General features: G+C 42.4%; 1 protein-coding gene across 1 annotated transcript in view; it reads right to left on the reverse strand.

Annotated features, from left to right (window-relative positions):
• Positions 1–488: 488 nt before the first annotated feature.
• LOC104376371 (uncharacterized) overlaps positions 489–14,759 on the reverse strand; it is a 31,835-nt gene continuing 17,564 nt past the window's right edge. The window contains 6 exon segments of the mRNA XM_086619253.1: positions 489–610; positions 5,176–5,248; positions 5,765–5,973; positions 10,494–10,708; positions 11,975–12,054; positions 13,498–13,734. Of these exon segments, the coding sequence (XP_086475379.1) occupies positions 489–610; positions 5,176–5,248; positions 5,765–5,973; positions 10,494–10,708; positions 11,975–12,054; positions 13,498–13,734 (936 nt within the window).

Here is a 14,759-nt window from a genome sequence, read left to right on the forward strand (position 1 = left end):
GTAATAAAAATACATATATATATATATTTTTTTACAAAATTATACCTGGCCTCCTGTGATTGTCAGAGCTGAACAGTATCTCAATTACAGCAGCACAATGGTGGCTTTTAAAGTGCCTATATATTTGTCTCAAGTAAAAAGGGGAAAGAAGTATTGTCTGTTAAGTGTCAAAAGCCTTTTCTTCAACTGCAGAAGGCTTGGACAGACTAAGGAAATATTTCATCTGGAAGAGAAATGCTAAAAACTACCCTTCACGTTATTGGAAAACCTATTATCAAATGTTAAAACCTCTTCTTAAATCCCTGAGTATACACAGCAACAGAGCAGGCTTGGTTCTAAGTATTTAAACCTTTGTTAAGGAAAAGACAACATAAAAAGGGATGCAATCCACCTGCTAATTAGAAACTTTATTTGCTGAGATACTGTTCATTTGAGCTTTTTAGAGCATTTCATTCTCTTTGTACTTTCGAAACGAGACTACATTTTACTTACGGGGAAATGCAGTTGACTTTTACTCCTCTGTCAATCCACTCGGTTCCTAATGTCTGTGTTAATTTTACGACCCCGGCTTTCGAGACGTTGTACGCCAACTGCTTCTGCGGGTGTGGGACTAGAAGAGATTCAGAAATAGATAATTATTTATTCTCCACAAATTAAGATAGCTTAGGCACTACGTGGACAATTCCCTGTACTGAGATGAACTATTTCTCATTTTCCCTGATACTAGGCAGGGAGCAAAAGAATTTAGCCACTCACAACACAAAACTCTAAATCTGTATTTTGCCATTTAATGTTTTTGCCTCAGCAGCTGGGCTAAAGGGGGAAAAAAGAGGAAAAATGATGAAATACTGACATTTAAAAGTCTCTGTATTTGGACAAAGCCAAAACCCATGCATTAAACAAATATGCAAGGTTTTATTACTCCTGAGAAAGATAAACAATCATGTACACACATGCACTTTCTAATATTATACACATATGTATTTTTATATACAAAATACTTGTACAATGTAATGCTAATAAAGTATAGTATCACATAAGGATATGATATAATTTGATATGATATAATATGATTATAAGATATAGCATTATATAATATGATAGGATATAATGTAATATGATATGATATGATAGGACATAAATGCATAATAGACTTTATATAACATATTATATTATATATAGCTTCTTGGAACAAATTATTCTCCTTAATTTTTACATTATCTGTAGTCTGAAGCAAACACATCATATTATCTAACCAGTGTTTGTGTGCATGTGAGCACAGGTGCATCCCAAAAATTGAGAACACCCATCACTTTCAAAATCTGAAGCTTTTGAAAATGTTTCAGCGATGTCACATGTCAGTCAGAGAGGGAGACGATCAGCTTGCTAATTACAACGTTCAAGCTTGTTAGTGCTGTGTGCTCGGGTGGCTCTGCCCCTCCACCAGCTCTCATGCTCACAGTATTCCCAGGAAAGCTACTTAAGGACAAATCCCCAGTGAGTGTAAAGTGCTTTAAACCCATGGGAGCCAAACCAAACCGGTCCAGCTGTTGGGATTTACACCCACAAAGTGTCTCTCCTTGGACTTTTTTGGCTGCCATCGTGACTTTGTCAAACAAATCCAGCACAAAGCATTGATCCATAATTAGCACCATATCAGTACTGAGTGTCACTGCGTTGCTGACTCTTTCCTGGAAGGAGCATGAGGGAAATCAGTGCTAAAAATCAGTAATGGCAAAGGCAAGCAACGGTAGGCTGCGGGGTTGGGTAACACTGAACCCTGGAAGCAGGTGGTTGACTGTTTGTGTAAGGGACAGCAGGAAAATCCCACAGCGTTTTGATAAAAACTCATAAGCTTAACTGGTAGATGGCATTTAAGTGGTCTTAATTTATGAAGATAAGCCGTTGAATCGTTTCTAGATCACCACTGTCTGTGGAACCCCAACATACCCACAGTTGCTTTTGTTGACTAAAACTGTTGGGTTTGTCTATGTCCATTTAAAGGGTGAAAAGAAGATGGTGAGAAATTGAGTTATCCAAACCCTGAAAGAGCAAAAAGCCCTGCTGCAAATTACTGAGCATGTGAATAAGGACTTTTGCCTTGAACATAGATGTTTATGAATAGATTTAAACCACACACATGACGGGAACAACCATGAGTGCTTCTTTTTTCTGCGTGTGCTGAAGGTTCACTCAGAATTGTGAGGCCTGTTGCTTGCTACAAAGAGCATTTCACACCACGGCCCCCCTCTGACAGCATTTATTCTGTGCCCATTTTTTGTTCGATATGAAATAATGCCCATTTCCAGCGGCAGAGCCGCTTTGCCCTCCGCGTGTGCCCGTCGCCCCCAGACACAGCGCACCGTGTGGGCTCTCGAGAAGATGCGAAACGTAATTTCTTGATTAATTGCCATGCATCAGCTCCAAGTTACATACAACTTGGGTAGTTAACCTTGTAACCTCCCAAAGCAGTTCTTTGCTAAATTTTCCAAACATGTCTGTTTGTGATAATCATTCAATGTTTGCTCAGAGGAGAAGAGTTTTGGCACTGGCTCGGCACCTCTAGCACTCGTGGGTGAGAGCAGCAAGTTGCTGCAAGCTATCAGAATCAGCTTTCTGATTCGGGTGGGTGCTCAAGAGTCCTTCCTTGTAAGTGTTTTTGTCCTCATAAGAGAATCTAAGGAAGGTAATTCAGAAGATGAAATTTCCCTCTCCTGAGACACTTGGCCCCTCTCAATTGGAAGAGCTCAAGAAGAAGCCAACAAGCCCTGCAAAGTCCTGGCTCTGGGTGGGCTTTCTGTAGCCGAGCACCCCACACTGTCTCCTCTTCCCTTACCTAAAGTGGTCTCTTACAGACAGAAAAGCAAACCCTCAACCCTCCAAACTCAGACTAAATGGGGGTAGAGCTTGTGAGTAAAGCTACGCGTCACCAAAAAAAGAATCTGAATTTGTAAGGCTCCTGGGAAGGGAGGACACTCACATCTGTTTCAGATGGAGAAGATGGGAGGAAAGCAGATAAAAAAGCTGCCAACATCAGTTGCATTACATTTTAAACACCTGACACTATGTTTTTGCAGCTCTGTGCGGTGCGTGGGGCTCCTAGGCTGACCTCGAAGCAGCCGTGTAATGTTACTGAGAGGTGCACACAGATAGAGGAGACCAGACCACCTACCACTAAAGAGATTCCCAGTAAAAATTACGTATCTGAGTTACACCTGTGCAAATCGCAGAGCCGCAGCAGCCTTGTCTCCGCTGCTGAAGCATACGTCTGGAATAATTCCAGTGAAATATCGGAATCAAAATGCACATATGCAAAATGTATGCAGCTTATCTTCAATTAATTAAAACTGATTCTGAGCAGTGTATCTGGAAAAATCACAAACAAAATCCTCCCTATCCTCCTAAGAGTCTCCTCATTTTCGTGTATCTCTGAGGAAGGACTCAACCTACGACAACAAAAAAAATATCCCCTAACTATTTCTAGAAACATTTCATACTATGCCAGTTGGCCAACATACTTAAATAACCAACCAACCAACATATTTATTTAACATTCAGCAGATGGACATGATATGAACATCGTGGTTTTCAGTCGTAGTTTTATAACTACTAGATTTTCTCAATGCCAAGATTCAAACAGGTTCAGAAGGTAAAACATCTCTTGGTCTCTTAACTTCTGGCCCAACATGCACTAACTTTCAATGACATTTAAATGCATCTTGTGATGACCCTTCCAGCCTGCTCTCAGGGTTGCTTTCCAACGTTCGTTTCTGCTCCAGGACCGACACTGCCCTCAAACGAGATCCCCATATGGGTCTCATTGGGCTTGGCGCACCAGCCAAGGTGGTGCAGCCCCAAGCTGGGGCTGGGATGGATACTGTGATGGAATGGCATCACCTCCTGACTTAGCAGACCTGTGCCGGGGCCTCATGGAAAAGCTGGGAAATGTCTCTCCTTAAGCAGTGGAGAGCAATTCTGGGCAGCAAGAGCGAGGCTGGGAGCAATGTGCCGAACCAGCAGACCCCCAGCTTCTGGCAATTTCCAGAGCTTCCTAACTTTCTCTAGGGTGGAATACCTCTCAATAAATTTTGCTTTGCGACAATGATGTGGATGGTGACAGCCCAAGCCCCACTGTGCAGAGCAGAGCATGAAAGTCTGAGGCATTTGAAATTTAAAGCTCTACATTCTTTCTGAAACTCTTTTTCTTTGGGAGATTTGTAACTCCACAAAGGGATGGAGGGATGGTGCCTGTGTTTAAGCGTAAGTAAAACAGCTGGTAAAGACACTTGAAAAAAATATTAACAACAACATTATAAATGCATTTTTGAAGAAACATTCAAAGTTACTGTGCAATAAACTGAGCAGAATGTCACAGAATGTCAAACTGGGCACAGTAAAAATAAATGTTATTCCCAAGGAAATAAAAAGACTGCATATTTATGTAACATTCAGCAGATGGACATGATATTAATACAGGGGTTTTCAGTTGTACTTTTATAGCTACTAGATTTTCTTGCCTAACTTGGCAACCCAAGGCACCATTTGATTTTTGGATTTGGACAATACTGCAACAGATGTCCAGACCAATAAAATAAATTCCTGAAGGGCTATGCTTAATTTGTGTAATTGATCAATTTTTGTTACATGGGCCTCAGTTCACCAGCATGTAACTGCCTTCCAGATTAGCTCAGCAGTAGGGATTTCATTCCATATGTTACAATGGTTTATTGGCGCTTTTGACGACACTGCTGATTCAGCAGCGTTGGTGGAGACACCTGTTGGCAACGACAATGAAATAAAACCACGGGTACGGGGGCGAAGACCGGCACAAAAGCTTTTGGGTGTCTTGTAAACATCACAAGGGCACAGCTTCCCACAGTCCAACGCGTTTGCCCGAAACTACTGGGGAGGCACCAGCACCTCTCCCATACCGTCAGTGCGCCGGAGTCAGAGAAGGTGACTCCGCCTCTTCTATAAAAAGTAATAAGTGCTTTAAAACATAGAGGACAGATAAATGTTGAAAAATGATATCAATAAAAATTTTGTAGTACATTTCCTCTAATACAAAATGTCAGTGATTTACTCCTTCCCAATACAGGTTTAATTGATTCAAATAGCATGGGTAGTAATTAAAATATGGATTCTGAAGCACAACTGTTAGCTCTCATCACTCACCTATTAAACTTGCCATAGATGCTGTGTTAATTATCTTCCCATATCCTTGATTCAGCATAATGCGGCCTGCAGCCTGTGACAGAAATTAAAGGAAAGACCAGTGACCCTTTTTGTGATTGTGCTAATAATGACATGATAATAAATTAGTCTTCACTTTTCAGAAGAGTTTATGTGCGAACACATTTTTTTTTAAGCACTTGATATAAAAACTTGGTATAAAAATGGCTGATACAGGAAAAATCCCATTGCCATTTCAGACCCTCTTCACCGTTGGCAATTTTTTTCAAAACAATCACAAATGTTGGGAATGGACCCCAAAAAAGTTTTCTGGTTTTCAGGACGTGTCAAACAACCACCCTCCAAAAAGTCTGGCCGCTCTTAAATGCCTGGGGTTGGGCGGTCAGCAAGTACCAGCTGCTTTTGAAAATACTGACCAAAATCTGTAATCAATGTAAAGCAACTCCACCAAAACTAGGACCAATTTTATTGTGATAATTAGTAGTAAAGCGTTATTAAATCTTGGTAAAGGAAATGCTTAGAAAAATATTACCCATTTGCAAAACAAACCGGTACAGCGTCACAGACTTACTTGGCAGCACAAAAATAATCCTCGTAAATTAACATTAAAAGTTTTGTCCCATTCTTCCAGGGAAGTCTCTTCGCTTGCCGAGTTCATGTTGATTCCCGCGTTGTTGCACGCGATGTGAACTGTGCCCCAGCGAGCCACGATTGTGTCCACCATCCTTTGCACATCCTCGGGTTTGCTTACATCTGCTGCAAGGGCGATGCTTTTAATCCCTGCAGTCAAATAAGAGTGGTGAAATCAGTACAGGAATTCACAGAGAAAGAAACAAATACATATTTTTATGATTATTTATTAATTCATCTATCTATATATGTATTTTAATATGTCACCTTCATTCATTGCTCCACAAATTGTAGCAAAATGTGTTTGTTATTGGAATGGTGTTACTATTAAGTTGCTAACTGGTGCGAGGTTGGTTTGTTGGAGTCAAACATAAAGCCGAGGTAGGAGAGTGGAGTCTGCCACTGCACCAGGACGAAGCTTTGGTCACTGCACCATCTTCTGTCCAAACCCTCAACTGCAGCTTCCCCATCGGTGAGCGGTTCCAGAGACCAGCACTCGCCAGTGGGTGGTAAGAGCTCAGGAACAAGATAAAGCAAAAGACTCCTTCGTTTACTCAAATGTAGATGTGGTTTTATGTCAGTTCTTCCCTAAGATACTGCAGAAATCAAAACAACTTGCCCAAAAAGTGCTCTCTGGATGAATTATGGTATCCCAACAGCTGGGAGTCTGGGACAAAATCAAACCAGTTTTAGGTGGGAGCTAACCAGGAATACCTGCAGGTTCTCAGGTATGGTAGCCACAATGTCTGGCCTTATTTATTGTAAACCATACAAACATTCAGAAGTTAAGAGATTTACTGGGTTTGAAACATACAGAAGTTGTACTTTTTTTCCTAGAAAAATTCAGGCATTGACTTCTGCATCAATGCTGATACATAAATAGCTTCATTTAATCTATTGTGAAAATCAGCTTTAAATATCATTATTACTAAACAAAACAAGCAGCCTACTGAGGCACCTGATGCCAATGGAATTATATCCATCCTGAAAGTCAAACAAGGCTACCCCAGTTAGGGCTGTGGTGAAATGGGTCATAACTCACAAGAAGGGAGGCAGTCACTGGAGTTGAACCATAGATCACCAGTCCATAAGCAAACAGCACACAGGCAGGAAGTTACAGCTGTTAAAGTAAGATTTTTTACTTCTATTTAAACAGAAAAAATATTCCCCATTGCTCCCTCTTTTAGATCATTCTAATAACAAATTTAAAAGAAGGCTTAAACCTATCCTAGGAGAACAGAAGAGTCTCCCAAAATGAAGCTTTGAGATGGAGGCTTCCGTGACAGCAAGGCAAAGCCATATCCGCCCAGTCACATCTGAAGAAAATTACAGGAAAGAGGCTTTTGGATGGAAAAGCTCCTCTTGATCTCCAGTATCTCCAGGAGCCTGCCAAAGCACGCACCCCAAGGTGATGTTGGTCTGGGGTGCTCTCCATGCTGGACTGTGGGAGGTAACGTCCCCTCTGGCCTTCAGCTACGGTACAGTCCCCTTGCCCTCTGCAGAGGAGTAAAAGGCAGACCCACAATGCAGCCACCTACGAAAATGAATGCACGTTCTGCCACAAAACAAGACCCCTTATTTTATTGCAGATTTTATGATAGATATGCTGGAAGAATAAGAATAGCCAGACAGCCCCCATTGATCCTCCTAATTGTTACCGAGACATGTAAGGTACAAGGAGGTGCTGCAATCTTTGTTATTCAATTTACAGACAAAACGGGTGCAAACGTGTTACTAATGGTAACAGAACGAGGCTTTTCACCTATCCTCCAACTCTCACCCCATCTATGGCTTCATCTTGTACAACAGTTCACAAAAACAAGACAAAAGGTAACACACGTGCCTAGTGAAGAAGCAGCGAAGGCACGCTCACTCCAAACCAGAGTCCCACACTCAACTTTAATCAATTCAGCTGATATTCCTGCACTCTGAGAGAGGAAAAAAACACCCCACTCTCTGTCTCTCCACTGTACCCCCAAATAATCTGATAAAAATAAATTAATTAATTAAACTGTGGAAAAATAGCTTAAAATCAGTATTACTAACCAAAGGTAAGAAACCCAAGACATGACCGTGCTGCTACATGCATGACAGTACCAACGTGCCTCTACAGTCCTCAGTTTAGTTTTGTGATGCTTGTGAAGGCCATTTCGTGATGGATGAGAGGGGCAGGAGAGGAGCCCTGTGGCCCATGTGCTGAATGTGCCCGAGCTGCCCTTCTGGAGGGGACATGTACACGGCCCCCTGCCACGAGCTTCATCTCTAGTCTCTCGGTTTAAACGGGAGTCATACATTGCATATAGACAAGAAGATCAGAAGTGACATTGTGGGGAAGGCATTTGCATAGTTTACAGTGAAAATGTACATTTTAAAAATCCCATCGGACTAATTCTTCCCTTAAGGTACAGGCAGTGATTCCCCTGAAGACAGAGGGGTATGTAGTGAAAGGTAACCCTTAGGAGTTTTTGGTTATGTTTCATCGTTTCTGGTTCTTCTGTCAGGATCCATTAGCAACTGTTGAAAAAGGTATTCACACAGGATCTAAAAACAAAGCCCTCCGTAGTCAGGGGAGATACACTCGAGCTGTCTAACAAAGCTGAAACTGAGATCACAGAGTTCTGATGTTTAAAACTCACCAGGAAATGATGGCACCATCCCAAAAGACGGTAAAGGGCTCCTTGGTGCAAGAAGCAAAGCAGGTTTAAGAAAGCCAGGCAAAAAGTTCTGAAAAAGTATCAGTATGGGAATGACTTGGGGCACTGCGTTTCCAACTTTGAGTTAGAGATCCACAACCAAAGAGGTGTATGTGTGTGTGGGGAAATCACAGCTCCTTTGCACTTATTACAGCAGGAAAAATATGTATTAATACTGAGATTGCTTCGATTTACTCTTGTGAATATTTTGAGAGTAAAGCTAGCTGAACTTTTTTGTCAAAATTTATTTCCAACAGAGTATGTTACTTCTTTGAAGCCAAAATGTTTCGTGGAAACATATTGATTTCAACAGAAGTTTTCAAGGGAAAGCTTCTGAGGTCCAGGCTAGACTCTCTAGTTACCTCTGGAGAGAAAGAGATTGAAAACCTGACCTTTTCAGATCCTTTCCAAAAATGGGCATTTGGATCTAATTCCTTTTCACAAAAGCAATACAAAGTTTGGGTTTGGTTCCAACAAGGACTGACAATAAATTTGAAACCTCAAAAACCATCATGAGATGTGCCCTGAGCAGCTGCAGTGGTCAAGTTGATAGAGAATATTTGACCTCAAAGGATAAAGATGTGTAAAGACTGAGAAGAGGGATCTTTTACTTTAGACTGCAATAATATTTGCTATGCTTCATGACCTCTCCAACTGCATTTTGTAACATCCCCCCACCTCCTCCGGGCTTGCATCCCACCGATGCAGGAGAGAGTAGGGCAGCCATTGAAGGATGGATGAACAAACTCTACTAAAAACACCCTAGAGAAAAGTTACATTCTTTTTCAAACGGCATCCAAAGTCTCGTGGCTCTATCAAGTAGCCCAGTTCTATCTGAATAGCTCTACTTGACATGCAGGATCTCATGGTGAAAAAACGTCCAAAAGACAAGTTAACTTCTAGGGCACAGCTACTTTGTGCCAAGACCATATGGCTTCAATGCATAAGAAAATGAAAAGCTTCAGGAAAGGAGGAACTGGATGACTCAAGAATTTGTAATAGGAGCCGGACACTTTCTATTCTAGGTGTTTATTTGGGATCAGACCAGTAATCAAAGCTGGGATCATACAGACTGAGACTTTTTGTTTAAGATGGTCTTTGTGGAGGCTCAGGATGGTATCAAAACCAGATCTGAACCATTCCTCACCCCTTCCTCAGGCAGGTGATTGAGACTGGGGGATAGATACATCTGCAGGGGCTGGTTTTGTTGGAGAATGTGGTTTCCAAGGGCCCAATCCCTTTCTGAAGTCAGAGTGGAAACAAATACTGGTGACTTTATCCAAATGAGAATGTGAAAATTTCCTGGGAAAAGCTCTGTCTTTAGAGGCAATGAAGTACTGAACATCGAAGAAGGCTCGGTTATAATCTCATGAAAGGAATTATAAAATGAGTAACACTTCCTTTCTTTTCTCATTAAAATTATATTTCCAGTTTTCTTTTTCCCCTTTACAATTGCAGTTTAGCATGACTCCAAGGGGAAATTCAATTTTATGTTACATTTTCTGTTTTTACTGCTAAAATAGAAGTGGCTTGCAGAGAATTCTACCTCTGGTTTGGAATTTTAGCTATTATTGTCTATTAGTATTTGTTCCTATATCTGATCTGGCGTGTTTGAAAGAACTCTAGCTGACCGTTTCAAAAATGACTTTGCTTCGGTTTGAGCGCACAAAGAGAGATTCAGGCTGACAATACCACGACCATGTTTGGTGTTTTGGCTCATGATCCAGACATAAGGTATGGAAGAGGTGAGAGGAGAGAGTATGTGCTAACGAGTTTGTAGGCCATGTCTGTCATCCATCCTTAGTAAAATCTGGAGTGCTTTGGCTGCTGCGTGATCTACTCCGAGGAACATCAGAGCTGGATGAAAGAGAATTGCACTGCAGAGAAAGGGTCTGGTGTGAACAAGGAAAGCAGCCCGTTACGGCACTCATCGCCGAGTCCTGCACAGCAGGACCTGCAGGTCAGTCCCGTGCTTACCTTTGAGGCTGAGCTCACACACCACTGCTTCTGCCTTTGCAAGGACCAGATCTACAACGGCTACTTTAGCACCAGCTTCCCCCAGCGCGTGAGCAAAGGCTCTTCCAATTCCCTGCCCTCCGCCTGTGACGTAGGCCACCTTGCCATCCAAGCGCAGCCGGTCAAGGATGCGGCGCCTGTTGTAACCCCAGAAGACGTCATCCCTCACCACTTCTCTCTAAAACAAAAGCATACACACATTGCACAGTAAGGTGCAAAGCTCAGTAACGTGATAGCTGTGAAGGACTGTACCTGTGAGAATGAGTTGGGAGCGTGAACAGGGATCCGTATCTTCTTGGTCCATTATTTAATACAAAAGGTTTGACTAATTCGAGCCAAAAAGCACCCTTATCCCCACAGATATTAGCCTCAATAGGAGCACTAAGGTGCAAGACAATGGAGCAGGAGGGCTGTGGTTTGAGGAGATGCACCGACCACTCTATTTACAAGCAAGTAGGGTATTATATTTCCTGACTCGGCTCCCCATGAGAGACGTGTCAGGTACAAAGTCTAAGAACATGACTGTTTAAGTCTTCCAGTTATTTCACCCTCAAGGCCCAATCCTGCCCTCAGGCTCAGCTGGCTCCAGGAAGGCACGGAGGCTAAGAACAAGTTTCCAAAGGCAGGATTTGGCTCAAGTGGAGTGCAATCAAAATATCTTCACAAGGCTGGTGCGCAAATAAAGATATCAGCCAATAACTTAAACCAAGCTGTCATCTGATCGGCTGCCATACATCATTTCCCCTGACTGGAATCGAAATGGAAAATACAAGATGTTTAAAGTATTGGGTTTGAAATGCCAGGAATTGCCAGTGAGTGTAGCTTTGGGAGCACTCAGAAACTGCAAAACAATCAAAATGTTTTGGTCCGGATTTACCGAGTTAAGCCATTATGATTCCAGATGGGAATTTCATTACAGCTGGACGATGCCCACTACATGAAGCAGAGAAAGATAAAAGCACCATCTTTTCCACAGGACACACAAAATCTAGGGCCATGAAAACATTCAGCTCAGAGACTATAGGAGGGCATCAGATGCTGCCTTTGGGCTAAAAAAGATCTACTTCACAAATATTGCATTGGTTCATTACAGCTGGGCCCCAGCTCTGCCTGCCCACGCTCCCAGGCACGGGAAGGACTGGAGAGCACCGAGCAGATACTTGGTAAGCAGCACGCCAGCTGCTCTGGGGATTTATCACAGCACCAGCATGGCTGATCCAAAAGACTTTGCAAGGAATCATCATTTAATGGCTTTAGTGTAGCCCTAGACTAGCGAGGCTGATATGTACCAAGCCCTAAGCTGGCAGCTCCATGCTGCGCAGCACCACAGCACGACAGAACGTGAGCCTGGGCTCTTGCCACCAAACCCCTGGAAATTATTTTGTCACTGTCCTCAGTAGAGTCAAGATTTTCCCAGAAGTGCTCACAGAGAGAAAATACACACCTTGGATTCAATCACTGCATCTGGAGGAACAGGGCTCCTTCGAATGATGCTCAGTCCACTCTGAACAGGTAAAATTATCTGCAAATACAACACATACAGTTCTCAACTGCTTTATACCTGGCTTTCTGTCACCCAAATTCCACTGCTATGAAGGATAGCCCTTTCTTCCTTAGGCCACAGCAGTTTTTCTCCTACTCCTATTCTTTAGCTGAAATTCCTTCCAACACAAATATGTCAGGCATTTGTATTTGCTCGCATTTCTCTTCCAAACTCATGGGTTCCACAAACGCCAGGAAAAAATGCAATTTTGTCTCTGTTTTCTAAATCAGTACCAGCTGCTGAGGCTTCTGGGTTTCCACTGCCTGGCTAATTCTGTCGTGAGGCTATTCTAGTCTTATCCTTGGAGCTCAGCAAAACATAATAGCAACACTTTGGCATTCTTCAGCATTTGCTAGAACATCTGTCTTGCACCCATAGATGAGTGTGAGTGGATTTTGCCACCTTCCTTCTCTGATACCATTATCACACTTTAGTGAAAGCTGCACTCATTGTTGGAGATTCAACACTAACACCAAACTATTAGAACATTAAATATGGAAACACCATTCATTGAAGGTTAACCGTAGGATTCAGGGCATGTAAAACTATCATTAGTCTTTCCCTCTTCTACAAAGAAGAGCTGTTGCTCCTGGTACATTAGCTGATAGTTGTGTTGACGATAGAGTAAATGCAGAATCACAGGAGGCATCTCTAGAGGCCACCTGACCTGCAGATAGACAAGGACCTTGAGCCCATGAGGCACATACCAAACACCCCTGGGCATGAACCTCACAGCTTTGTGCCATAGAAAGCTATGATGGAGCGTGGGAGGGGGTGCCTGGGAGGGAGGTGGCAGACCTCACCTGTCCCACCATCGGACCAGCCTTCCAGTACAGAAGGGCAGCAGGGAGCCTTTGGGGGCTCCCCCCTAGCCACAGCAGCTTCTCTACCCCTCTCTATACAGGCATGGCATGCAAGCAAGCTTTGCAGGCTGGTGGCTACTGCCCTGGCATGCCATCATCCACACCTGCTTTTAAAGTCCTGGAAGATATTTGTTTAATTTTGCCTTTAAAACCATAGCATATCGTTTATGCATCCTATCCGCACTTTTTTTTTTTTTTTTCCTCCTGCTAGAGGAGGACTTTGTTGACTCCTGTTGTGCTGGTGATGCCCTACAGCCTCTAGAGCCCTTAAAGTGGAGCGGCGGTTCCTCGGTTGTACTGTAGAGCTGATGATTCACTCTTAAGTGCTCCACTTTTATCTTGCCTTTAACACTGTATGTGGTGTAGATAGAGAGTAGGGACCACCTCTGAATATAGAAACTCATGCATTGAGCTCAAGCAAGGTGAATTATAATAGAATTTGAGTTCATTTTAGGTCCACTGCATAATGACACCAACAATGGAAACATTTTTAAAGAGTACTTTGCAAAATCCATAGATACAGTACCACGGGCACCTTAACCAATTGCATTGCACTAACCTGCTGAACACGAGGATCTGAATTAATCACTGTATTTAATTTTCTGACAGCTAGTACATTTTCATCAGATACATTCTCCAGGTAGACTTGCCCTTTCATGAGTGTATTCTCTACACAGATCACTCCATCCATTCTCAGCAAGTGGTTATCCATGACAAAGCTGTAGTAGTTAACAGCATTTCTTTGATCAGCATCAATAAAGACTATATCAAAGTGCTCGTCCTCAGCATGTAATGCCTGGGAAAAAAAAAAATATTGCAGAAAACACTAATTATTTACCTGAAAATTTAAAGTCTTGCCATTAAAATGTCCTTTGTATCAAACCCAAACAAGTGGGAACCCTGTTCTTTTAAGGTAACATGGTTAGAATTACTTCTGGAGATCTTGGGTGTTTTCCATGCTTTGCAGACAATTCTTCAGCAACATCAGTGCCCAAAACTCTGAACCTCTCAAAGAAAATCAGGATATGAAAGCGGATGGCTTGTGGTGCTGAGAGTTACAGCAGAAACATCTGTATATCTAGAGTCAAAGGGAATTGATCCATCAGGGTACGGGAGAGGACTGGCATCAAACCCTGCGGCTGAGGTGCTGCAATAAGTTATCTCTTCTCAGAAGAGTAACTATCAACAAACTGAAGAGTGGCAATTATATCAGCCTTTGGGAAAAACAGGCATAAGGCTGATCCTGGGAATTGCAAACTAGTGAGTCCCACTTCAGTAGCAGGCAAATGGTTGAAAACCCAATTAATAATAGAATTATAAAGCACATAAAAGAACAGGTCATGATAGAGATAAAGCAGCACAGCTCCTATGAAGGAAAATGATGTTTCTTTAATCTAAAAAATGCTTTGGATGGCTCAGCAACAGAGAGGATAAAGAGAACTGGCTGCTATCATCTAATTGGATTTTCAGAAATGTGGCACACCTTCCCTCCAAGCAGGCTGCTGATGATAATGTATAAAAGTGTTGATGGATGACCAGATGGGAGCCTTTACAGCCTTCTCCTGTGGCAGTTAATGCACTCGCTGCCCAAGAGGCTGCTATGGAATATTTCAGATTCCATCTGGGACTATTTAACTGCATCTGTGTGCGTTGCAATGAAACAAGGGCTCATCCACCTATCTCGGCAAGCAGAAATGCTTTCAAGTCTTGGCATTTTGAGTGAAAAGAGAAACAATTATGTTTTCCAGAACTCACTGTTTCTACCACAACTTTTAACAGCACTTCTTGTGTCCAGATTTCCCTTTTGTGTTTGGAGACATT

The sequence above is a fragment of the Tauraco erythrolophus genome, chromosome 12, assembly GCF_009769465.1.
Source record: "Tauraco erythrolophus isolate bTauEry1 chromosome 12, bTauEry1.pri, whole genome shotgun sequence".
In the NCBI taxonomy this organism is placed as follows: Eukaryota; Metazoa; Chordata; class Aves; order Musophagiformes; family Musophagidae; genus Tauraco; species Tauraco erythrolophus.